Source organism: Lacerta agilis, chromosome 4 (genome assembly GCF_009819535.1).
Source record: "Lacerta agilis isolate rLacAgi1 chromosome 4, rLacAgi1.pri, whole genome shotgun sequence".
NCBI lineage: Eukaryota > Metazoa > Chordata > Lepidosauria > Squamata > Lacertidae > Lacerta > Lacerta agilis.
The window spans coordinates 59,670,517-59,695,636 of NC_046315.1; the positions used below are offsets into that span (position 1 = coordinate 59,670,517).

The following is a 25,120-nucleotide window of genomic DNA, read 5'->3' on the forward strand; positions in this document are numbered from 1 at the left end:
GGGCATTTATTCACCTTCTGATACCATAGATGGTTGATGGTTTTGGTTGAAATGGGTTTGTCTGTAACTCAGCAGAAAATAAATGAAGTAGCTTGGATCGGCTGATAAATTTCAGAGCAGAAATGTTCTGGGGAGACTGCATGCATTTCATTTTATACTTTAAACTTCCTTAACTTAGTAACAGGGCAAAGCACCTCTTTTAGCCATGAGTGTCTGATACAATTTAAATCTGGAGCTGATTCATGGATTTCACAATTGCACTGTAGTCTCCATGGACATATTCAGAGTAGCCCTTTACGGGGCTGATCATAGGTCTGGTTTTAAGGTTTATTTGCTGCTGAATTTAGTTAAAAGGTGAATTAGGTTCGAAATTGGCATTTCCATTAGAATACTGTTCTGAAATACCTGTCAGTCTTCAATTTTAGTTAAATCTACAGCACAATAAATTATGTAAAAGATGCATCATTAAACATTCAGTATCCTTATGATACCTTTCAATGCAAGTAAAACACATAAAATTTGACTTATATTTCATATCTACATAAAGTCTATTCATATCTTCCTCCTTCCCTCCCTCCCTTTCTCTCACCCACACACCCACACATGTGCATGGTATGGCTGAACACTCATTTGTTTGCCTTGAAAGCCACTAGGGAACCTGTAGGCACTCTTTATACAGTTGAGTTTATATTTGCTCCCTACCAGCAACTTTCAGGGCATGCAGCTGGCTGCATCCTTGCCGTTAAAATAAACAGAGATACAATGCCGATGAAACTGGTTTGGAATTATATGCTCTGATGATTTGTTCCCAGATAAAGTCTTACTGCTGCGTTTTAGACCAATGGAAGTTTATAAATTCCTTTTTAAGACAGGCTCGTGTAGATAGAACTGCAGTAGTCCAGTCTTGCATAGATAATTTATACTGATTCTGTCTTCTCTAAAAAAAAAGCTATTTTATAAATTGGAGCAGATAAAAGGCACTCCTAGTAACTGCTGCCACCTAGGCATCCATAAGCATTGGATCCAGGAGATCTCCCAAGTTGCATACCTATGCTTTAGAGATAGTGCAACCAATCCCATGACCTTTACAGTGGTACCTTGGGTTACAGACGCTTCAGGTTACAGACTCCGCTAACCCAGAAATAACGCTTCAGGTTAAGAACTTTGCTTCAGGATGAGAACAGAAATCGTGCACTGGTGGCGCAGCAGCAGTGGGAGGTCCCATTAGCTAAAGTGGTGCTTCAGGTTAAGAACAGTTTCAGCTTAAGAACAGACCTCCGGAATGAATTAAGTACGTAAACAGAGGTACCACTGTACATACTTATCCTTTATAGTGGAATAGTTTTTTGTTTTGCAGAGGGGGCATGTTGCCACATGACATCAGCATCATTCAGCTAATATTCCAGAATAATGCACTTAAAAACCTGCATTTTCTTACACCATGAAAAAACTGACTTTCATGAATAATACAGAATGGATCCTAAATATTTTCAGTTGTACGGTGTGTGTACAAGCATCATCCTGCTTTTGGTGTGGAGGGAGTGGGAGCTGGGAGGTGTGCTTTGTTCTTCACTGGCACAGCCACTCTGTTGCAGCAGCTTTCCTTCATGTCCAGCAAGAACTTTGCCGTAACACCAATAGCTGCATACCTTGCGTGTACTTTGTGTGCAAATAATTACCATCTGTAGCTTAGTTTGTAGGTAATGTGAAAAAGTGAAAGGCTTGATAGGCTGAGACAAAGAATACTTTGGAGAAAACATCTGGTGCTCTTTTTCAGTAAATCATGTCAGCCTGTCCTGCACACATGGAAACAAAAGATGCAGTGGTGCAGAACAGGATCAGTATGTGCATTTGTTCTTCCTTCTGCTCTGGCTATTTTCATAGAGGGCTGTGATAAGAGCAGACAGATAGGCTAGGCCACAAAAAGATTTCAAATTCATCCTGTGGAACAGTTGTTTCAACAGGTGGAATGAAAAGTGCGGGGGGAAGAAACCCTACAGGAGATCTCTTGAGGTTTAGGAATCCCACAGGCAATCACTTGAGGCTGACAAGTAGAAAGGTGGACACAAAGCACAAACATAAAATCCCATTCCTAGGCCTACACACACACACACACACACACACACACACACACACACTGTTGGCAACGTCACCAATGGCATTTATATACACCTACCCATGTCAACTGGGTGGCGCTGTGGTTTAAACTTGATGATCAGAAGGTTGGCGGTTCGAGGCCCTGCAACAGGGTGAGCTCCCATCGTTCAGTACCAGCTCCTGCCAACCTAGCAGTTCGAAAGCATTTCAAAGTGCAAGTAGATAAATAGGTACTGCTCCAACAGGAAGGTAAACGGAGTTTCTTTGTGCTGCTCTGGCTTTTCCAGAAGCGGCTTAGTCATGCTGGCCACATGACCAGGAAAAACTGTCCGCGGAAGCGGACAAACACTGGCTCCCTCGGCCTGTAAAGCAAGATGAGCGCCGCAACCCCAGAGTTGTTCGCGACTGGACTTAAATGTCAGGGATCCTTTTACCTTTACCTTTATTTACCCATGTCAACATCACCAGATGGGCAACATCGAAATCAGATTGATTATATTCTCTGCAGCCAAAGATGGAGAAGCTCTATACACTCAGCAAAAACAAGACCTGGAGCTGACTGTGGCTCAGATCATCAGCTTCTTATAGCAAAATTCCAGCTTAAACTGAAGAAAGTAGGAAAAACCACTGGGCCAGTAAGATACAATCTAAATCAAATTCCTTATGAATACACAGTTGAAGTGAAGAACAGGTTTAAGGATTTAGAGTTGGTGGATAGAGTGCCTGAAGAACTGTGGATGGAGGCTCGTAACATTATACAGGAGACAGCAACAAAAACCATCCCAATGAAAAAGAAATGCAAGAAAGCAAAGTGGCTGTCCAATGAGGCCTTACAAATAGCGGGGGAGAGAAGGCAAGCAAAATGCGAGGGAGATCGTGAAAGATACAGGAAATTGAATGCAGATTTCCAAAGAATAGCAAGGAGAGACAAGAGGGCCTTTCTAAATGAGCAATGCAAAGAAATAGAGGAAAATAACAGAATGGGAAAAACCAGAGATTTGTTCAAGAAAATTGGAGATATGAAAGGAAGATTTCGTACAAAGATTACCACAATTAAGGACAAAAGTGGAAAGGACCTAACAGAAGCAGAAGACATCAAGAAGAGGTGGCAAGAATACACAGAGGAATTATACCAGAAAGATATGGAGGTCTCATACACCCCAGGTAATGTGGTTGCTGACCTTGAGCCAGACATCCTGGAGAGTGAAGTCAAATGGGCCTTAGAAAGCCTCGCTAACAACAAGGCCAGTGGAAGTGATGATATTCCAGCTGAACTATTTAAAATTTTAAAAGATGATGCTGTTAAGGTGCTACACTCAATATGCCAGCAAATTTGGAAAACTCAGCAGTGGCCAGAGGATTGGAGAAGATCACTCTACATCCCAATCCCAAAGAAGGGCAGTGCCAAAGAATGCTCCAACTACCGCACAATTGCACTCATTTCACACGCTAGCAAGGTTATGCTTAAAATTCTACAAGGCAGGCTTAAGCAGTATGTGGACCGAGAACTCCCAGAAGTGCAAGCTGGATTTCGAAGGGGCAGAGGAACCAGAGACCAAATTGCAAACATGCGCTGGATTATGGAGAAAGCTAGAGAGTTCCAGAAAAACATCTACTTCTGCTTCATTGACTACGCAAAAGCATTTGACTGTGTCGACCACAGCAAACTATGGCAAGTTCTTAAAGAAATGGGAGTGCCAGATCACCTCATTTGTCTCCTGAGAAATCTCTATGTGGGACAAGAAGCTACAGTTAGAACTGGATATGGAACAACTGATTGGTTCAAAATTGGGAAAGGAGTACGACAAGGCTGTATATTGTCTCCCTGCTTATTTAACTTATATGCAGAATTCACCATGCGAAAGGCTGGACTGGATGAATCCCAAACCGGAATTAAGATTGCCGGAAAAAATATCAACAACCTCAGATATGCTGATGATACTACCCTGATGGCAGAAAGTGAGGAGGAATTAAAGAACCTTTTAATGAGGGTGAAAGAGGAGAGCGCTAAATATGGTCTGAAGCTCAACATCAAAAAAACGAAGATCATGGCCACTGGTCCCATCACCTCCTGGCAAATAGAAGGGGAAGAAATGGAGGCAGTGAGAGATTTCACTTTCTTGGGTTCCATGATCACTGCAGATGGTGACAGCAGTCACGAAATTAGAAGACGCCTGCTTCTTGGGAGAAAAGCAATGACAAACCTAGACAACATCTTAAAAAGCAAAGACATCACCTTGCCAACAAAGGTCCGTATAGTTAAAGCTATGGTTTTCCCAGTAGTAATGTATGGAAGTGAGAGCTGGACCATAAAGAAGGCTGATCGCCGAAGAATTGATGCTTTTGAATTATGGTGCTGGAGGAGACTCTTGAGAGTCCCATGGACTGCAAGAAGATCAAACCTATCCATTCTCAAAGAAATCAGCCCTGAGTGCTCACTAGAAGGACAGATCCTGAAGTTGAGGCTCCAGTACTTTGGCCACCTCATGAGAAGAGAAGACTCCCTAGAAAAGACCCTGATGTTGGGAAAGATGGAGGGCACAAGGAGAAGGGGACGACAGAGGATGAGATGGTTGGAGTGTTCTCGAAGCTACTAACATGAGTTTGGCCAAACTGCGGGAGGCAGTGAAGGATAGGCGTGCCTGGCGTACTCTGGTCCATGGGGTCACGAAGAGTCGGACACGACTGAACGACTGAACAACAACAACACCCATGTCAACAGGACTATGCCAATCTAGACACAGTAAAAAAATAATAATGGTGATATTTGTCATGATGGGTATTTGCTAAGACTTCTAGCAGATATTTCCTGATGGATTATTTATTGAGCATCAGGCACACTGACACAGTGTGCCCGAAACTCACAAGCTACAGGAAGACTGTGCCAAGCCCTATGCTCATTCCTGCCTGTCCAACTGGCAGCATGGGGAGTTATTACAGTGCCAACATATGAATAAGAAACTCTTTTCACTGTTTTTGTGTCCTGCACTTCAAGCTAAACAATAAATCATTGCTCCAGCAGCATGGTAAGCTGCCCCTTAGGTGCGGCCTTACCTAAAGCATGTGATAGCAAGCAAATTTTTTTCCAGGTATGAAGCATGTGAATTTTTATGAGGCAAATGTGACAATATTATGATCTGAACAATATTTGGTATGAAAATAGTATGAAGGAAGCGGGGAACCAAAGAGTTGCATGTAGGTTCTGCTGGTAGTTAAACTGTTACTGTTGCTAAAATGGTGACTATGGGCACATTCACACCATACATTTCAAGTTCTGGCAGGGGAAATAGGGGTCTCCTAACCACGCTCAGCATGCTTGATAAACAATAAATTGAATTATCTTTGATTTTCACACACTAGCCTTTAAAAAAAAATATGCAAAAGCATAACAGTCAAGAGTTTCTGAACTTTCTAACTCAGTTTTGATTTAGCATGAAACGTTTCTTTTTTAAAAAATGCCCTGCTAAGGCAAATTTCAAAGCAAATGCAGTTCAATGTTCTCATATTGCAAGTTGTAAGGGGTTGCGGTGGTGGGGAGAGTGAATTATGACAACCTTGCTGTGTTGTTCATAATGAACACTGCAGGTTAGGCTCTGAGTGATTTACACAAAGACCTGTGTTGTTGTCATGACCCTTATTGGAGGTTGGTATATGTGCACCAATAAGGAAATGTACTTAAATTGACATCAGTTTTTATTAGAAAAGTTAAAAGAACCCTTTGTACATGTGTTAAGTCCTGCAAATTTTGCATCATTCATATGACAAGCACAACTGTAATGACTGGGAAGTTTGTTTTTTAGGCTGGCTTCTTGATGAGGTGATTGCTGGGTGATGGACCATTAAGGGGGGAGGGGAGGAAAGGGGTCTGTGTGAGATGGCAACTTGTGGTTATATAGAAGAATACCAGAGCTGAGGGCAGAGAGTTTTCAATGATGTGAGCTACAAGCAAGAGCAGTAAGCTGGAGAGACAGTAAGAGTGATGTTTGATTTCTGTTTGAATGCAAGGCTGTGGCTATGGAAGACTCAAGGCCCTTTTGGGATGTTAATGTTGTGAACCCCTCCATTGTAGGCTCAGGTTGTATATACAGTATGTGTAAATAAACCATATGTCATAAAGACACTTCAGTCTCCACTGTGCCTTATTAACTCTGGGTAAGCAACCTGGAGCCCCTAGAATTTTGCACCGCTCAGAGATTGGGGTGGCATGCAACAATATGTACATATATGTTCAAGTTTTCACTGAATTTGAACCACTCTCATGCAATGTGAAGTCTAGTGAAAAAAGTGAAAAATGAAATTCTAAACCTTTTCCTGACTAGTACTAAAAATAACCACAGGCTGTGAACTCAAAGTTCTATCAAATATCAAGTTAGTTCAGTCTGATCTAGGCAAACTCCTTATTTAGGGACTTTTCCCAAATGTCAACTGTTCGTTCATTCTTGTGTCACAGGCTCTATTTTGAATTCTGTTTCTCATGCACACACCTTGAGTCATTTTCTATGTGGCTTCCATCTTTATATTGTTCTTAACAGCACAACAAAGTGTAGAATCACTTAATATCAACCATGCCAAAGAAAGTTGTCCAGTCTAACATATTGTACATTGTTTGGCTGGCGTGGGTGAGGACACAACATGAACTGTACAACACACCAATCCTTTTCAGCTACGTGCTTTAAAGATTGTGATAAAACAAACATTAGCAATATTGCTGAAACAGAAGGCGACAACATGGCCAGGATGGTGGGTAGAAACCCTCCTTCTCTCCTGAAAATTCAGGAACAGATACAGCCACCCGCCTACCATCCAAATGTGCTGTTATCATATTTGCTGCTTTAGCATTTCAGACAAAATCAACCTAAGGAGATCCTAAATTCAGCCAGTCTGTGGAATATAGAGGCATAGGAAGCTGCCTTATCTTAACTGAATCAAGCTATTGGTACAACTAGTTTGGTACTGTCAACACTGACTGGTAATGAGTCGCCAGGTTTCCAGGTTTCTACCTGCAGATGCCAGGGATTGAACCCGAGGCCTTCCATGTGAAAAAAACACTGAGCTACTGAGCTACAGCTGTTCTTGGGACCGCATCAGTCTGTGCTGATTATGTGATCATTGTACTACTTTTTGATATCTCAAAACCAGTTTTAACCTTTTACAGATTACTCCAATGTTCTTTATATATTTTTTAACAATTAGCTATCATGTCTCAATTTTAAATATGCCTACACTGATAGTAAAAGGATGATCAATAATAAGAATTAAATACAACTAAGTCTGCAATCTAGTGGATATTCTTTCTTGCTTGAGAGTAAGTACCATTGAACTCAGTGGGAATTATGAGTAGACAAGTATAGGATTGTGCTGCAAAGCAATTTCCCACTTGATAGTGGTAATACATTTCTGTCATTCTAAAACTGCTGACCAGAATAATTAAATATGATATTTTGTATGTATCCTTCACTAAAACATAAGTGTGAGTGTGCATGTACCCACCCACCCACAGTTTAAATTAAAATTGGTGCCAATTACTCATGGAAAAGCCTGGCATAGCAGCCTACTTAGAAAGTAGTTCTTCAGTGTCAAGCTTTGTTTGATTGTTATGAACAGTGTTGTATAATTTAAAAAAGCCTTAATATCTTGCACATATATCTCCACCATCAAATCAATATTTATATACATAATTCATTTTGGAAAGATTTAGACATATTCATTGACCAAATCATTTTCCGATGCTATGCAGAGGGAGGGTAAAGTTGCCTCAAACATAATTTGTTTTTAACATGCCAATTCATTTAAATGCTGATTAATATGAATTTTTCAATAATGTAGGCAGAACTAATTGGGTAAGAAAGACTCACATAAATGGCCTACCTCCATAGTTGCAGTATTAATATACACTATTCGCCATGCTGCTGGGTGCATGCATGTGAATTGGAACTCAATGTAGAGAGGATGCAGCAGCCTTTCTGTTACCAAGAGCAAGTGCAGAAATTGTTAGCAGAGCCATTAGAATAATGAAAGTCCGATTTCAGAGGGAAAACAAAATGATAATATTTAAGAAGAAACAAACCAGAGGGGTTCTGTCTTTTAGTTAGATCATGCTTTGGTCATAGCAGGGATATTCAACAACTTAACCTTCAGAGGAAAACTCCCTCAAAACTGCACAGCTAATGAGAACTTGAGTTATCTCAGCAAAGATAATGCCTTTCTGACCGGTTGGCAGTCAATACCTCTCCCACCCCATCCTCTGCGTTCAGGGGCATAGGAAGGGGGGGCACCCCGTGAGTCATCCCTGAGGGGGATGACAAAATCCCCCTGGGCGCGATTGCGGCCACACCAGATGACACCCCCAGCGCGATCATGGCCGCATCCGATTGTGCTCTTCGTGTGATCACGGGCGCGGTTGCTACCGCCCCACCCTGGGTGCATGGCATGTGCGCCACCCTGGGTGTTGGAGTGGCTAGCTCTGCCACTGTCTGCATTGGCTGATTGTCAACAGAATTAACCCTTAGGTTACTAACCCTGAGGATCCCCCTGTTGCACCTCAACAGAGTGGAATACAATTGTATGCATCTTTCTATCATCTTTCAAGCAGAAACTGTGAGTCTGTTGCTTCCCATTAAGGATTTGGAATGGCATGTGAGAATGTGTCGCCTCTTCCCAGCAAGAATCACCCTGCTTGCCTCAACCATGGTTAAGGCTTACGTCCAATTAGAAACTAGGGTTTGAAAACCAGGTTCAACTCCTGGTTAACATAAAACACAGATCAATCATGGTTATTTGCTTCCACTGATTCAGAAAGAGAATGGTAAGATGAAATTCCGACTAAACAACAGAAAGAACTTTATGACCATAGCAGCTGTGTGACAGTGGAACAGACTCCCACGAGAGGTGATGGACTCTCTATCCTTGGAGATTTTTAAGCAGAGGGTGAATTGCCTTCTCTCATGTATGATTTTGATAGAATTACGAAAGGCTTCTTGCTTCTTTCATTTTGGGATTTTTTTTAAAAAAAAATCATTTGTTTTTAAATACATATCTTAGTCTGAAAGAGCTGGTTTCTAATGAAGGTAAGAAGGAAGCGACATTCAGATTCAAAGAGGGTTGACATTTTTTACATCAGCTCAATTTGAAAACATGTCCAAAATGAGTTGCATAAAGAATTCCTTAATCATATTGATAGAGCCTCCACAGCAAGGAGCATAGTTTATGTCAGACAACAAGCCTGATAATATCTGGCTTTCAATTTAAGCAAGATGTGGGGTCTTTATTGAAGTAAATTAAGCTCAAGAGTTGGCAGACACAATCTATCAAGGGTACTTCATAGGATTGTTGATTTAAACTAATAATGTTATAGAGCTGTACCTTAAGAACTGGCTAAGTTATTGTTACACCACTTCTCATTTTTTAGCTTATTACAGTATTATTTAAATTCAAAGGAAATAGTAAAGAAGACACAATCACTTACTACTCCAAAAACATCTGTAACTGCTTTTCCCAACTATGCAGAAATTGTTTACTTTTTCACACCTATGTATAAGAAAATTAGTGTCTGATCATCAAGCATCATAAGAATCCTCATCAGGCCATCAGCTGGATGTTTAAATACATGCAAGAAAGAATATGCAACCTTTCACAATGGAATACAATTCTATGCATCTTTCTATCATCTCAGTGAAGTGATTCAATGTAGCCTCTTGGAACTAACATGAGTTTTGTTGCCTTTGTCATTTGTATGTGACAGAGTGACTTAACAGGGCCACCGTTTAACAAGCATCATTTCCCCACCTGACTCCTCCATCCTTCCACTCATCAACAGGTGTGAAGTAAGATAACTTTTCACAAATAACCGTACAATCATACCTTGGATCTCAAATGCCTTGGCTCCCGAACAAATTGGCTCCCGAACGATCAAAACCCAGAAGTGAGTGTTCCGGTTTTCGAACATTCTTTTGGAAGCCAAATGTCCGACGGGGCTTCCTTGGCTTCTGATTGGCTGCAGGTGCTTCCTGCAGCCAATCAGAAGCCACACTTTGGAAGTCAAACGGACTTTCGGAATGAATTCCATTCAACTTCCAAGGTATGACTGTATTCAATATGTGTGTATGTGTGTGTGTGATAGTTTTATTTATCTATGTAGCACAGATAGCAATAAAGCAAAGTTCCTTGGATATTTCTACCAATGAACTTCAGGGATCATTTGTAAGTGCCAAACTGGTAGCTTGCCCTCTGTTACCTATTCCACATTCATTTTCCCTATGGAGATTACCAACCAGGTTGCCAGTTAGTGCTAACTGTAACAGTGCTCTTTCCCCCCTCTTTTTTTAACACTGGATATTTGTCATCCTGGAATTAGAAAAGAACAGCAAAGTGGATTTTTAAAGAGCAAACTGCCATTTGAGATTACAGTAGTATTGTTTGATCACTATCAACCAGGATCAGTTTTGAACTGATGACCTATTGTTGAAAAGCTATTTTCCCTATTAATCAAAGAGTTTTATCTGATTCTGTTTTGGAGCTGGCTAGCCTGCAGGATGTACAACAATCTATGAAACTAAAGGTTAAAAACAAAAAGGAGATTTGGGCAAATACCATTTATGAGATATATATATAATCCTGTATACATTGCATTGTAATTCTATAATAATGAAAAATTCCCATAATTATTATCCTATTACTGCTCCCCATAGTTGTACTACTACCCATACTCTGCCATACATTCCATAATAAAAGAAAATAAGGTATTTCTCTCTAATATTTTTATGCAATGACAATAAAACATTATAATCAATAATAATTGACAATCTTATCTTTTTCTTGCACTGAAAATGGAGTAGAGTATTATTTTTATTGTTTTAGTATTTTTTCCTTAAATAATATGATAGTGAAGATTACATTTTTGGAATCCTGCCCTTCCCTATCAATGATAAGTTAATGATATGCTATACATGACTTAAAGCCATACAACTTATTTTGCTTCACTTCAAGAACATCTTTGGCTGTTATCCATTTTCGTGCATAGTTGTTGTTAGAGATGGACAAAACAAACATAATCTGGTACTTGTGCCTTACACACAAGTAGATCAGGGAGTCTATTCCTACAGTCTGCATATGTGGGCAGCCATCTTTCCACCCATGAAATGTCCCTGGTGGTCATTTAGTCATTTAACATCCAGTTTAATATAATTTTTGGAATGTAGATTATTATTTCTATAAATAGAAATTAGCAAGTGTCATAATGCACTCTTTACATATTCCCATCAGCTATATTTCTTGGTGAGACTTAGTAAAGTTAGCAGTGACTCCTTTCATAATTTCAGATAAAGTTCTACCCCTTCCCCAAGCAAGCAGCAGAAAATGGGGGGCGGTATTTTGAAGAATTGCGGGAGTGGGGGTGGCCCAGCCTTAATTTACATTGCTTTTGGGTTTTGTTTTTTAGAAAAATGCTATTTAGCAAGGATAATAAAGCAAACAATAATCTTTCTTTCCCTCTTGTTTACACAGAATGAACAATTTCATTTATTTTCTGCTCATTTTAGCAAGGCCAAGGTATTATTATGATCCTCTAGCTGTATAATATCTCTTGACTGAGCTAAAAGCATACACAGGATGTTTAGAATTCAACAAACATGTTATTTTTTTGTCTCCACTGAATAATCCATAAATGTATGTAAAAAGAAAACAAAGATCCATGAAAACAAACCTTCATGCTACACTGCCATGGTTGTCACCAATTACTGCCATCATCCTTGGTATTTCAGGCCATCTTCACATATCACAAATTTGTAACAGTTCTGAGAGCTTGAGCCTATGAGGATTCTGTGAAGGATGTTGTACAGGGTGAGTCTTTTAAAAGAGGCCCTGTGGAACATGTGTACTCTGTATCCACGGGGCGTCTTTAAAGGACTCACCCTGTATAATTCTATGCGTATGAAATCTTAAATGTAAACTATTTGTTTCTTCTTGAATAGTAGATTATTCCAGAAAGGTATTTCTGTCTTTTATTTCATTTTAGAGAAATCACTGATATAGTGTATACGCAATTACCATTTTGCATAGGGGTTACATTCCTGATCTCTGTGTGCATCAGTGGAGCGCATGGAAGCCCACCCCACCCCCACCCCTAATTCTGGCCATTTCTGGGTTGTGGCAATCCATATGTGTACAGTCACACACATACTGAATGCACATACAATTGTTGTTTCCTGTATATACATGTGTAATGCAGTCATGATAACTGAAGCACTAGCTGGAAGATTTTAACCAAATTCAGTGCGTACTGTGCAGGGCTTTTGCAGTACCAGTGTTGGGCTAGAAAGACATTATTATTTGTTTATTATTTTGGAATTTTGTCACATATCTCTTCAACAAACTGCCTGACTGAGGTGAAATTTCAAACACAAGAGCTTAACTTCTGTACTGGTGTTGGGACATAAAAATACAGGGGTACCTCGAGTTACAAACGCCTCAGGTTACAAACGCTTCAGGTTACAAACTCCGCTAACCTGGGAGAGTTACCTCGAGTTGAGAACTTTGCCCCAGGATGAGAACCGAAATTGTGTGCCGGCAGCGCAGCGGCAGCAAGAGGCCCCATTAGCGAACACATGCCTCTCGTTAAGAAAGTTTCAGGTTAAGAACGGACCTCCGGAACGAATTAAGTTCGTAACTGGAGGTACCACTGTATATGAATATTATGTACTTGAAATCACTCAATATTAGTATAGTGGGAGGCCTCGTAGTGTCCAGTCTCTGCAGCACTATGTTCTGTGCACAGCCAGGCTTCCTGGTCCAAGTTGAAAGTTCTATTGACAGTATAGCATTGAATTACATGTACTGGTTGACTGATATAGTCAAAAGCCTGATAACTGTAAATGCAAAACATTGCAAAACTTGCACCACAATCTTTGTATTGCTATGCAGGATCTTACTTTAAAAAGAAAAGTAACGGTTTCTGCATCTTAAAACAGGTTTGGGGTTTTTTTGTATCCATTTTCCTCCAGAACCAATTTAGAAATTCCATGCTTAAAAGAGGTAAGCAATGAGCAGTATCAGGGAAGGAAGAAGAGAGGAAGGGAGGGAGGTGCTGAGAAAAAGAAAATTGACAGACATTTTTATATTTCAGCTTTCCATTTTTATTCATACAAAAAAGGCAGAAGAATATGAAGGAAATCCATCGATTTCTATCAGTCCTCGGTCTTATTTTCATGAATTCATATCTCTCATTTTAAAATTAATCCAGTTCTTGATATAAATTAAATACACCAAATAGAGAAAAACTATACAAAAGGAATGAAAAATGTCACCGCTGGTTCCAATCTCTTCTCTGTATTCAGAGAATTACCATGTATTATCAACCTCCCAACAGAAGAGCAAACTAATATGGGATATTGTTTTGCTATCCTATACCCAGGAGAAGTAAAAGTGAATACTGGGAGAAACACATAAAATATATTATTTTAAATATTATAATACATTTTAGATACCTTCTCTCTTTAATAAGAAAACCTGTGGGGGAAATTTCCCAATGTTTAGGGGAATTAGAATAAAAGAAAGTTTGCTGAGAGTAAACCAATTAAATGATTTTTGTTTATTATTATGATTTTAAATGCTACTAAATGAAGGAATGTACAGGATATGCTTTAGACCTCTCCATTATTAGCATTGTAGATATAATTAAAAAGTTTATAATATTCTACTGTTTCAGAAAATAAAAACTACCAAGCCATATCAGAGCTAAGGGCAGTGAAGTTTACACTCTGTTCTATCTACAGTTCCACCATGTTTCTGCATTAATCTGCTATCAAAATACAATAAAAGGCAGATAAATAAAATTAAAAATTGCATATAAATACATATTTAAATAACTAAGTTTAAATGCATTTTCTTTCAAACTAAGGATTTCTCAATGTGTTTTCCTTTAAAATGTATGTTCTATTGTATTTTGGCACTTTTTAAAAGCTGAGAAAAATGGTGGAATATTCAGGCAGTGAAAAAAGCAAGTGGATAAGTAAGTGCTCTTGTGCATGTTAGTCTGGGATCTGTGGATAAGTTTATGGTGGAATTCACAAAGATGAAATTCCTCAAGTATCCCTAAGGTCAGTCAAGATAAGTTCACAAGCACAACGAGAGAGAGAGAGAGAAAGAGAGAGAGAGAGAGAGAGAGAAAGAGAGAGAGAGACTATCTTATGGTTTACTCCAAGAATCTCATAGAGAAAATCACAGCAGTGTCTTTCTCAGCTTTCAGAGAGCTGAAGCCAATGTCAGCAGACAGGACTTTCACAATCTTTTTTTAAAAAAAGATCTGTGCTTATGACTATCATTATGTCCTGTGCCAATGGATTTCACAGGTCAATTTTAGCATCCAGACTAACTTAATAAAATACTCAGTTTATTCACAATTAACTCCAATATTTATTAAAAAGAGGAACGTATAAATAAATCCTCTTCAGATGTTTTTGGTTCTGGATTAAGTAAATTTGTGTGTTTACTTAAGAAGGATAAGCATAATAGTTTCCCCCCATCACTGTTCTGATCACATTTAATGAGTTGGAATACAATCTTCTGAAATGGGAAGCCTTCAGCAGTGTAAGAAAATGAAGTTTCTAAAAATATGTGCAGTCCTCTATTACCTACTTCAGATGGTCATCGTCCAGTTTGTGTAGAGTAACAAGAACAACAATGAGGATTAGAAGCGGATCTAACAAGTTTATCCATAAAGCACTCCCTCACACATGATTACTTAACACAGAAACAGAGCACCTGCAGAGATACTCTGCTTACAATCTAGTGAAAAAGCTCCATGTCTTCAGTGATGGTTTGTTACTCTGACTTTCCTTTTTAATTTTTCCTTTTCAAAATCATTGTATTAATATTTATCAGTTCAGATAAACCACTATTACCTTCTTACTATGGTTTTTTGTGTTAAGCATATTATGTTTTTGCGTGTGTGTGTATTGTGACAAAGTGTCTCTGAAAAACCTAAGTAATTCATTTAATCATGTTTTCACATTGGATAATTTTATCTCTATTCCTAAATTTTACAAGTGTTTGTTTAATCCCCATATTTGCATATTTATTGACATTTGCAAGATAGGAATGAAGTATGAACTGAGCAACCATGCTTACAAGTAAAAGATCAGCTTTGGATATGAGCAGCCTAGATACCTTGTTTATTAGAACACCATCTCATATTACTCCCTTAGGAGTATTTTGTACTCTGTGTACACCAATTATCCGAAGTTTCAAGGGAAGGGAGGGTAAATAATAAATGATACTGTAAGGACATTGCTGTTGAGCTTACCATACTCTAGGGGAACGTAATATAAAAATTAAATCTCCTAATTCTGCCACTATAATAGGAAACATTAACATCAAATGTCACTTAACTGCATTTATGAAGGTTAGTTAATAAGCATTGTGGGTACCTTAAGACTGAATTTATTTAATTTTTGTGGAATCTTATTCAACCAGAGGATTATTAGCAGAAGATATATTTTTCTTTCTACATAGGATGTTTCTAAAATATCCTCATCCATATTTCTTCCTGCCGTTTGGTGTTCTGAACCACCTGCTCATTTGAAAACTGTAACCGATTAATTAGGAATCCTCCATTCACCCCCACCTCCACAATTTTGTAGATTCAGACTGTACATACACAGCTTGCCTCAGCTTTGAGTTATGCATTGGAAACAAACAAACAAAATTACATGTAATGCTTCCATGATATCTAAAATAGACACTTCTTCTAACTACAATGATATCTTACACAATTTCAAGCCCACATAGACCTGGTCTCTGAAACAATGAATCAACTTCACTCCACAAAGAGGAATGAAAAGATTTATCCTTATCCATTCCTTTTCTGATCCTCTTGTTCACTCTGTGCTGCATTCCATTCTTCCTGAGTGGCAATTAAATCAGGAGAATTTGTAAAATTAATTCTGCACAGAGTTCTGCAGCTTTCTCCCCTCTCCCAGAGACTTACGAGCACATTGATAAAATACTGACAAAACACCTGGAGTATGGAAGATGCAATACTGATATAATCATAAACACACTGGTAACTGCATCAAAATTAGTTTTGTTCTGCATTTACTGATAGGCAGATTAGTTAAACACTACCCAAAATGGCAACTTTGTGTTCCAGAACATCAGGTTGGTTTTCGGGTGGTGTTTTGTCAATGTACACATATGATATTAGTAAAGCACTGAAGAAAAGGAATCCATTTAATTGTGCATACAGTTCTATCAAGATCATTATTTGCATGTTTTATCAATACAAACATTGTTAATATAAAGGATAATATGCAAAATTTGCAAAATCAGTTTCCTTGGTTAATCAAAGGGGAAGGACATCTATATATGTTGAAAGTATGTTAGCAGCTTGAGTGTACTTATTAAAATTATTAGCTTATATTGACTTCATACTGTCGATACTACTAGGGGTGAATAAGACACTCACATTATGAAAGACAGAGTTTATTTAGCAGAAAATCAATTTAGAGGATGGTTGGCTGTATGCTTTAATTGAGATTCCTGTGTTGCAGGGGGTTGGACTAGATGCTCTGTAGGTCCCCTTCCAACTCTACAATTCTATGATTCTATTACTGGACTTTTCTGTTTTGTCTAACTATCATATCACATATTTGTTTGATACATTGTCAGGGAGACTTTTATTACCACTTCTATTGCACCATGTTTCCAAGGTCCCTGAGATGAGATTAAGCACTTCAGATAAAGATGGTACAAATCTATTTTTGTAGCTATTAAAAGCCCATTGGAATATCTAGAGCACAGAATGTCTTGATCAAAAGGAAGCTTTGGAAGCATTCATTGTGCTGCCGCTCATGGGGGTGGAAGGGGAAAATTTAGCTGTTCCCCATCTTGCTAATCCAAGAATCTAGACACAAATAGGAAGATTTAAAGGCTAGGAAGCAGAATATAAAGGTTAATGCTAAATAGCTGCATTATGAAAGGTGCAAGGGACAAAAAGTAAGTTTTGATTTCTTATTTTAAGGGGAAAGATACAGAGTATGAATGTTATACTAGGTTTCCTGTATGCCCATTTAGAAGCTAGACTCTGGTAGAAGAGTATAGAGTTCTATACCAAGCTCCAAAGAAACATTTTCACTCTCACTCTCACTCTCACTACTCTGATTATAAAGCAAAGTGTAGGTTAAACCATGACCAAAACTGGATAGATTTAAACTAGACTGGGATTGAAAATATTTGCATTTCAAATGGCAAATTTAAATGGCAGTGCTCTTGGTGTTTTAGAATTTTGATGGCTGCAGAACTGCACTTACCTTAACACTACAAGGTGACTCAGGCTACTGCATGTATTCCAGGTAACAAATTTCAGGTCAGTCACAAACACACAACTCTGATTCATCTTGTCGTTTATCTGTCAGACTTTGAAACTGTGGGTGAATGTTGCATTTAATAGCCCCTGTGTAGTTCTGCAGTACTTGTGATGCTTAACATGCTAACATTTATTAGCTGCCAACAACCTTTAATTATAATGGCCACTGAAATATCTCTCAATTAAGTCACATCATTTAATAGCAGTTCAGAAAATGCTCCTGCCAGAAAAAGGGGAAATTTAATGCTTGAACTACAGCTTTTCTGTTTCCTTTATAAAAGTGTGTAAACTTCTGTGACATTTAATGCAGCGCATTTAGGCAACATAATATGTAATAAATGGAAAGTGATCTTTTAAAGCTCTTACAAGTTAAATACAACTATATCTAGCTGGAGTCATATTGTTACAAGTCATCACACTTTATCTTTCCCATTTACAGTTATGACTACTGTTTCTTTAGTGAGAAAGCAATATTCCTCTGCCCTAATAGTGTAATTTATTATCAGCCAAGAAGATTTCAAGGCAATCTGAATTTTATTACGCTTTCAATATATTTACATTAAAGATGCCTTGATAGTATATTGCTGCAGACAAGTAGCAACGTATTATCATCAGGGGGAGGGGGTATAATTTCCCTTCAGCAAAGATATGTTAGTGTTCCATACATAATACTGAATTTAGCTATATACCTAAGGACATTATGTCAAAACCATTCTATCTAAAGGTGTCTTAGAAGAAAGTAAAGGTGCACAAAATTCAACATTTCAGCTAGATAAATTGAAAATAAATGTAAATGCTGAAGGATCACTGCTGACCCATTAATATAAAAGGACATTTATAGCAACCCCTTCTTCTCCTTTTAATCTGGCTGTCATAGAGATGCATGAAAATGAATTTAATACAACTAGAACTTCCTTGATCATTTTACTCAGGCTGCATGCCCTGTAATTATAGGAAACATTTCTCTCTTAAAGACTACCAGATGTGCACTTGATTTATTGTTGCACTGCTTCACAGAAATATAACATGGTCATGCTGAATCACGCACCAGATCCTTCCAGCCTATTTTCTGACAGTAATCCTCCTCTAGAAACCTCAGAAGAATGGAATGTGGAAACCATTCCCCACAGCTTCTGACATTCAGAAGCATTCCAACTCTAAACATGAAGAATTCCATTTGCTGTAGAGGTTATTGTTGCAGGTTGAGGCTACTACAACGGTTAGAGAATCCGTGGGACACAGGTTCGTATCACTACTCGGTGAGAACCTGAAGGGATGACCTTGAGGCAGTCACTATCTGGTAGTCAAGCAAACCTCACAAGGATAAAATGAGTGGGAGATCACTCATGTATGCCACCCAGAATTCCTTGGATAGAGGGTGGAATTAAAAATAAATAATTGATAGTTTAAAAATGTTAATAGAAAAACAAATGTTTAAAGTTATCTAAAGCGACTTTTATATCTTCTCCCAGCTGCTTGGGAAAGGACTGCAAGAATGTTAAATAACCCAGTCACACAGATCCCATTCCATCAGTTTTTATCATGGAATTGGCACTTCCAAGTCTATGAGAAAAGAACTATATAATTAGTCTCTGCAGGAGCTGTTTGTGAATATACAGAATCCATGCAGCTGGAGAACATCTAAAGGGTTCCTAAATTGTACATACATTTATAAGTCCAACAACAGTAGTAGGCTTAAGTACCAAAGTGAAGTAGCTTGTTGAACAAGTAGCATTTCAGTATTCACAAATGCTAACCAGCACAAATTGACAGAGGCCAATGAATGTTCTTCTTCCAGTCTCGGCAGGAAAGAGTGAGTTCAAAGGAGTCAGATAAACCTGCACTTGGATGTTGCAGGTGACTGCTTGCAAAGAATTTATGACTATGTCTAAAAGACCCAAAGTTTAATTACCAGTTCTTTGATCTTTCTGGAAATGTGTATATTTGTATTTTGGGGGGAAGGGAGGAGCGATCATACTTGTATCTACCACCCAAATCAATATACCGTATTATTCCGTCTATAAGACACCCCCAGGTATAAGACGCCCCCTAGTTTTGGGGACTCAGATTTAAGAAAATGGCCATGTATAAGATGACCCCTAATTTTTGACATTATTTTTTAGGATAAAAACCTAGTCTTATACATGGAAAGTATGGCATATAATGAATATCTACTTGAAGATATAGTTCAGTGCATACCATATGGGATTCAGAACAACAAAAACCACCATCATGAGATGTTCTTCATCTCCATGTTGAACAGCACAGGAGCAAGGACCAAGCCCCCAAGGTTGTATGCTTCTCCTTCAACGTCTACCCATACACCACAGGTGTCTGTAGCAAGGGGGCCTTCGCGCATCTCGTTGCATGCACGAAGACTTCCTGTATATAGCTTCCTATATATGTGCAAAGGCTCCTTTGCTTCAGACAACCATGCCATGCACATATATGCCATACCAGGCACATCCAGGGTCATGAGTGGGGCTGCTCGGCTATTCAAGACAGGAGTGAATAACAACAGAACTGGGCCAAATAGAGAGTCAAATTCTAACTCATGCATGTCCTCAACAAAGCACATTCTCCCCAGGCTTAAGTTGTGATGATAAAAAACAAAACGGCATGGATCTATATTCCTTAAGTTACGTAAATGATTCAAACATAATCATTATAAATTTGACAAGATATAACATCACAATAAACTTTTCACATACATCTCGACCAGAAATAAATCACAACTATTAATTCCTTTAAAAAGAAAGAAAGATTGAATATATTGGGAGAACTCATTTTCCACACACACACACACACACACACACACACCACTTCCCCGCTATATCAGTAGTTTATCTCATTGGATGTTACTGCTCTACAAACACCTGAGCAAACAAGATTTAGGACACCGAAGGAAAAGTAATATTGGTGAAACTGCAGCAGCATAGTCAGCACAGGGTTTGAAGCAGTGCCAAAACAATTTGCCACGGCCCTTCCTCACATTTTGCTCAGAGTGAAATAAAACAATCCAAAATAACAGAGAGCAGAAAGGTTCAGAGAAAGGAGTTTATGCATATTTATTTTATTTTACTTGCCTACTCCCTCCTTTTGTGTCTCCATTGTTCCAGTCTTTATCAGATAGCAAACTTGCAGTACTTCACCATTTCCTGCCATAAGCTCCTTATTTTGTTAATTTGCTAAAATAAATGTTAGCAATCTTACCCAATAATAAAATAATTATAGATTTAATATTTTAATTACTATTTTAACTGAATACTATCTTGAAATAGAGAGCTGAAGAAGGAAAGGTTAAAAAGGGATTAGAACATTTTTTTAAGATGAAAAGACTCCTATGATATACGTATGTCAGAACAAACAGCAGTTCTTTATAGAATGAAAAACTTAAGAGAAAGTTTTTAAGTCTTCCTCCTTATTCCCACAATGGGTTTTCTTGATGGAAATCAAGGAAATCAAGTATTTAATATACACAAAATTATTCCATCAAGCAATATGCAACACCAACATTTGAATACTCATACTTAATAGAAATATGGCCGGTATGAAAAGCACCTGAATTATTTATTCCTGGATGTGAGTTGTTATGTTTGTGATTATGCATACATTGGTTAATGCCTTTACTTAGAATATTGTTTTTAGTCACCAAAGATATGCTTCTCCATTATGCAATGTTTCTGATTGTACAAACCTGGTCTACAACAGCTTTCATACTTCAGCGGCATTAATTTCAGGACACAAACTCACAAAGACCTTCTAGAACTCCCTTTACTTCACCTTAAAGAGAGTGATCTACCTGCAACTCTTGTAAACAGATTCAAGCCCATTTCAGACTTTTAGAATGCTGCAAAACCACACTAAGAAACCCAACAACTAAAAAAAAGCAACCATATCAGCAAAAATGGAAAACTAGCAAGAGATCCAAAATAAGACATTTCCTCATTGTCAAAAATGTATACTGGGAATCTCTGATTACCTGTAACTGTTAATTCCGTAGTTCTTCTGACAAAAAACATTCCATATTTTAATTCGCATGTGTAATTTCCAATGTCATCTTCTCTGACCTCCTGGATAACAAGAACATCCTTCTTGAATACAATACTTGGCCTCCAGGTTGTGGCTTGGCATTCCTGTGCAAAGATAATTACAGTGCATCAGTGACTACAGTCCTTGTACTTAAATCTGAAAGACTGATTCATTTCCAAACTTTTAAAAAGGTGGCACAAAACCAAAAAAAGTTCATTAGTTCTGTAAACTAGAAACTGTTTTGGATCATGTTCGGAGCTTTTGAAAGCACTTGATTTCAGTTTTTCAAATAAAACTATGCGCCTAATTAGGCCAAGAGGGGCTTATTGTGCATGCTTTGTATTTGCCCAATAGCCAAGCTGAGATAGCTAATGGGTTGTAGGTACTGGGGAAAATTGCAATGTGGACTGTTAAGGAGCAAGGCTTCGCTTCTGTGGATGGATTTCAGTTTTTGTGATTTATTTTTAAAGCATGAAAAAGTTGGACTTAAGTTGAATGTATTTTATATACATTTGTCCTCCAAAACAGTAGCAGCCGGTGAAGTGTAATAGGGTGGAATGATGTTACCTGGCTTCCCAACATGGCGGTCGGTGCTGGTAACCAAGAGGGAGAAGGGGAGCTCAGAGCAATCCAACATTCCTGCTGTTGCACCTGCACTGCTCCAGTCTCCTCACTGCCTCTCCCTCCCAGCAACCTCTACATGGGTATGAGGTGCACAAGCAGTGGGATATCTTCATAATAATTTATTATACTTCTCTTTGTATTCTGAGCCGAAGGTGACATTTATTTTGAATTTGTCAATTAAGATACCCGACGGTGATAATTAAGCAAAAATCACACGTTTGCTGTCTAATTATGACAAATTTGTGACAGAGTTGTGAGATTTGCGGTAGCCAAAAAGCTGAAGAGAAATTTTATTGAGGTAAATGTGGTGAACTCTAAAGATTTAATTTGATTTTAAAAAAACATGTTAGTTCCTTTAGCCTTTTGTATGGTCTAAACCACAGAGCCTAGGGCTTGCCAATCAGAAGGTTGGAGGTTTGAATCCCCGCGATGGGGTGAGCTCCCGTTGTTTGGTCCCAGCTCCTGCTAACCTAGCAGTTCGAAAGCACGTCAAAGTGCAAGTAGATAAATAGGTACTGCTCCGGTGGGAAGGTAAACGCCGTTTCCGTGCACTGCTCTGGTTCACCAGAAGCAGCTTAGTCATGCTGGCCACATGACCCAGAAGCTGTCCGCGGACAAACGCTGGCTCCCTTGGCCTATAGAGAGAGATGAGCGCCGCAACTCCAGAGTCGTCAGTGTTCGGGGGTACCTTTACCTTTATACTATTATTTTGGGCATATTTTAATGTAAAGATATACAGTATTTTGCTTGATGTTGTTCTTTAATATTGTACTAGTGTGGGTGGTGGGTGGCGCTGTGGGTTAAACCACAGAGCCTAGGGCTTGCCGATCAGAAGGTTCGCAGTTCGAATTCCTGCCACGGGGTGAGCTCCCGTTGCTCGGTCCCAGCTCCTGTCCACCTAGCAGTTCGAAAGCACGTCAAAGTGCAAGTAGATAAATAGGTACCGCTCTGGCGGGAAGGTAAACGGTGTTTCCATGCACTGCTCTGGTTCACCAGAAGCGGCTTAGTCATGACGGCCACATGACCCGGAAGCTGTATGCCGGTTCCCTTGGCCATTAACATGAGATGAGCACCACAACCCCACAGTCGGACACAACTGGACCTAATGGTCAGGGGCCCCTTTACCTTTACCATTAGTGTGGTTGATATGACCATGATAGTCAAACAACAACAATAAATTACACCCCATAAACTAAAGCTTCACATTGGGAACCTAGGCAAACAATGCTGCCCTATCCTGTGCTGCCCCACCAGCTGCTATTTCTCCAAAATATGCCATTTTTATTGTGTTCCAACCCATGTCCTCTTAAAATTCATATTTGTATTCATTTCCCCCATAAACTTGTATCTATTTTGTGAAACTGTGTTGTAGAATTCAGAAACGTACATAATCTGACTGACATAAATCTGGGACAGATGAATTAAGTCAGCTTGCTTCAAAATGTGGGCAGAACTTTTTTGTGTCAATCTGTATTATCCACAAAGGCAGCATGTAGCCTCCTTTGGATTATATTAATAGGAAAAGACTAGTTTTAGATCAATAGCATGCTGATTTGATGCAGGACTAAGTAATCTAATAACCATGGATTATACAATAATCCATCCATCCATCCATGGATTTTACAATCTATGGATCACTTGTTCTAAAAAACAAAAGTGGTTTTTTTTAAAAGCAACACAGAACTGGTTTATATCACTTTTGTGAAGTGCTGCTAATTTGGGCTGATTATGTAATATCTGAAAGTGCCTTAGGAAACATCTTGAGGTACTTTATGATTTTTCAAACATGCTGAGCCACCATAATGCTAACTTATTTTCCATTAGATAGAAAAAGCTCAAAGAACTCATCACCATGACAACAGTTTGGATACCAGTCAGAGATTTCACATCCCTGAAAAGGTTAGAAAGTTCCTTGTACATTAACATTACAGTTGGGACTTCTGTACTAAGAGCGAAAGAAATATGCTTTACAGTCAAGCAGACAGCAGTTAGCATTGACATCTTTTTCCCGACAAGGCTCCTGGGCTGTGTGACTGACATGCAGAAATACAAATGGTAAAGATTTTCTCATGACTGCTTCTCTATTCCAGGGAAGGCTTCACCTGATGAGTTACTACTAGATAGGCAGCTGTTAAGTACACAATTATTAAAAGCAACAAAGGGAAATCATAGAATCATAGAGTTGGAAGAGACCACAAGGGCCATCCAGTCCAACCCCCTGCCAAGCAGGAAACACCATCAAAGCATTCCTGACAGATGGCTGTCAAGCCTCTGCTTAAAGACCTCCAAAGAAGGAGACTCCACCACACTCCTTGGTAGCAAATTCCACTGCCGAACAGCTCTCACTGTCAGGAAGTTCTTCCTAATGTTTAGGTGGAATCTTCTTTCTTGTAGTTTGAATCCATTGCCCCGTGTCCGCTTCTCTGGAGCAGCAGAAAACAACCTTTCACCCTCCTCTATATGACATCCTTTTATATATTTGAACATGGCTATCATATCACCCCTTAACCTTCTCTTCTCCAGGCTAAACATACCCAGCTCCCTAAGCCTCATAAGGCATTGTTTCCAGGCCTTTGACCATTTTGGTTTCCCTCCTCTGGACACGTTCCAGCTTGTCAGTATCCTTCTTGAAAATATAGCTAATGTTGGGGAAGAGCAGAAATATCTAGTGCTATAGTCTCTACTTTAAAAATTACCTCGTTTATTTGTTTAAAGGATTTATAACCCACTTTTTGAGCATGCAATATATGTAAAATATAATATAAGCCAAATGTAATATAAAACCATTTAACATATTCACTAATAATACACTAGCCTAGAAGCCAGCACAAAATATACAATCAACCACAAGAAATGCAAATTCAGGAAATGTTGGCACAGCAGCCCCAGTTTATGATCCAGCTTATATTACACATCAGAGGCCTTAGTGAAAAGGTAGGTCTTCAAGGCCCACTTAAATGCTATAAGGAAGGGGGCATGCCTAGCCATAAAAGGAAATGAATTCCATTA

The 25,120-nt window shown here is 38.8% G+C and overlaps 1 protein-coding gene across 1 annotated transcript in view; it reads right to left on the minus strand.

The window, feature by feature from the left end:
• IL1RAPL1 (interleukin 1 receptor accessory protein like 1) overlaps positions 1 to 25,120 on the minus strand; it is a 672,251-nt gene that overhangs the window by 242,468 nt on the left and 404,663 nt on the right. Inside the window, 1 exon segment of the mRNA XM_033147221.1 lies at positions 21,438 to 21,591. Within this exon segment, the coding sequence (XP_033003112.1) occupies positions 21,438 to 21,591 (154 nt within the window).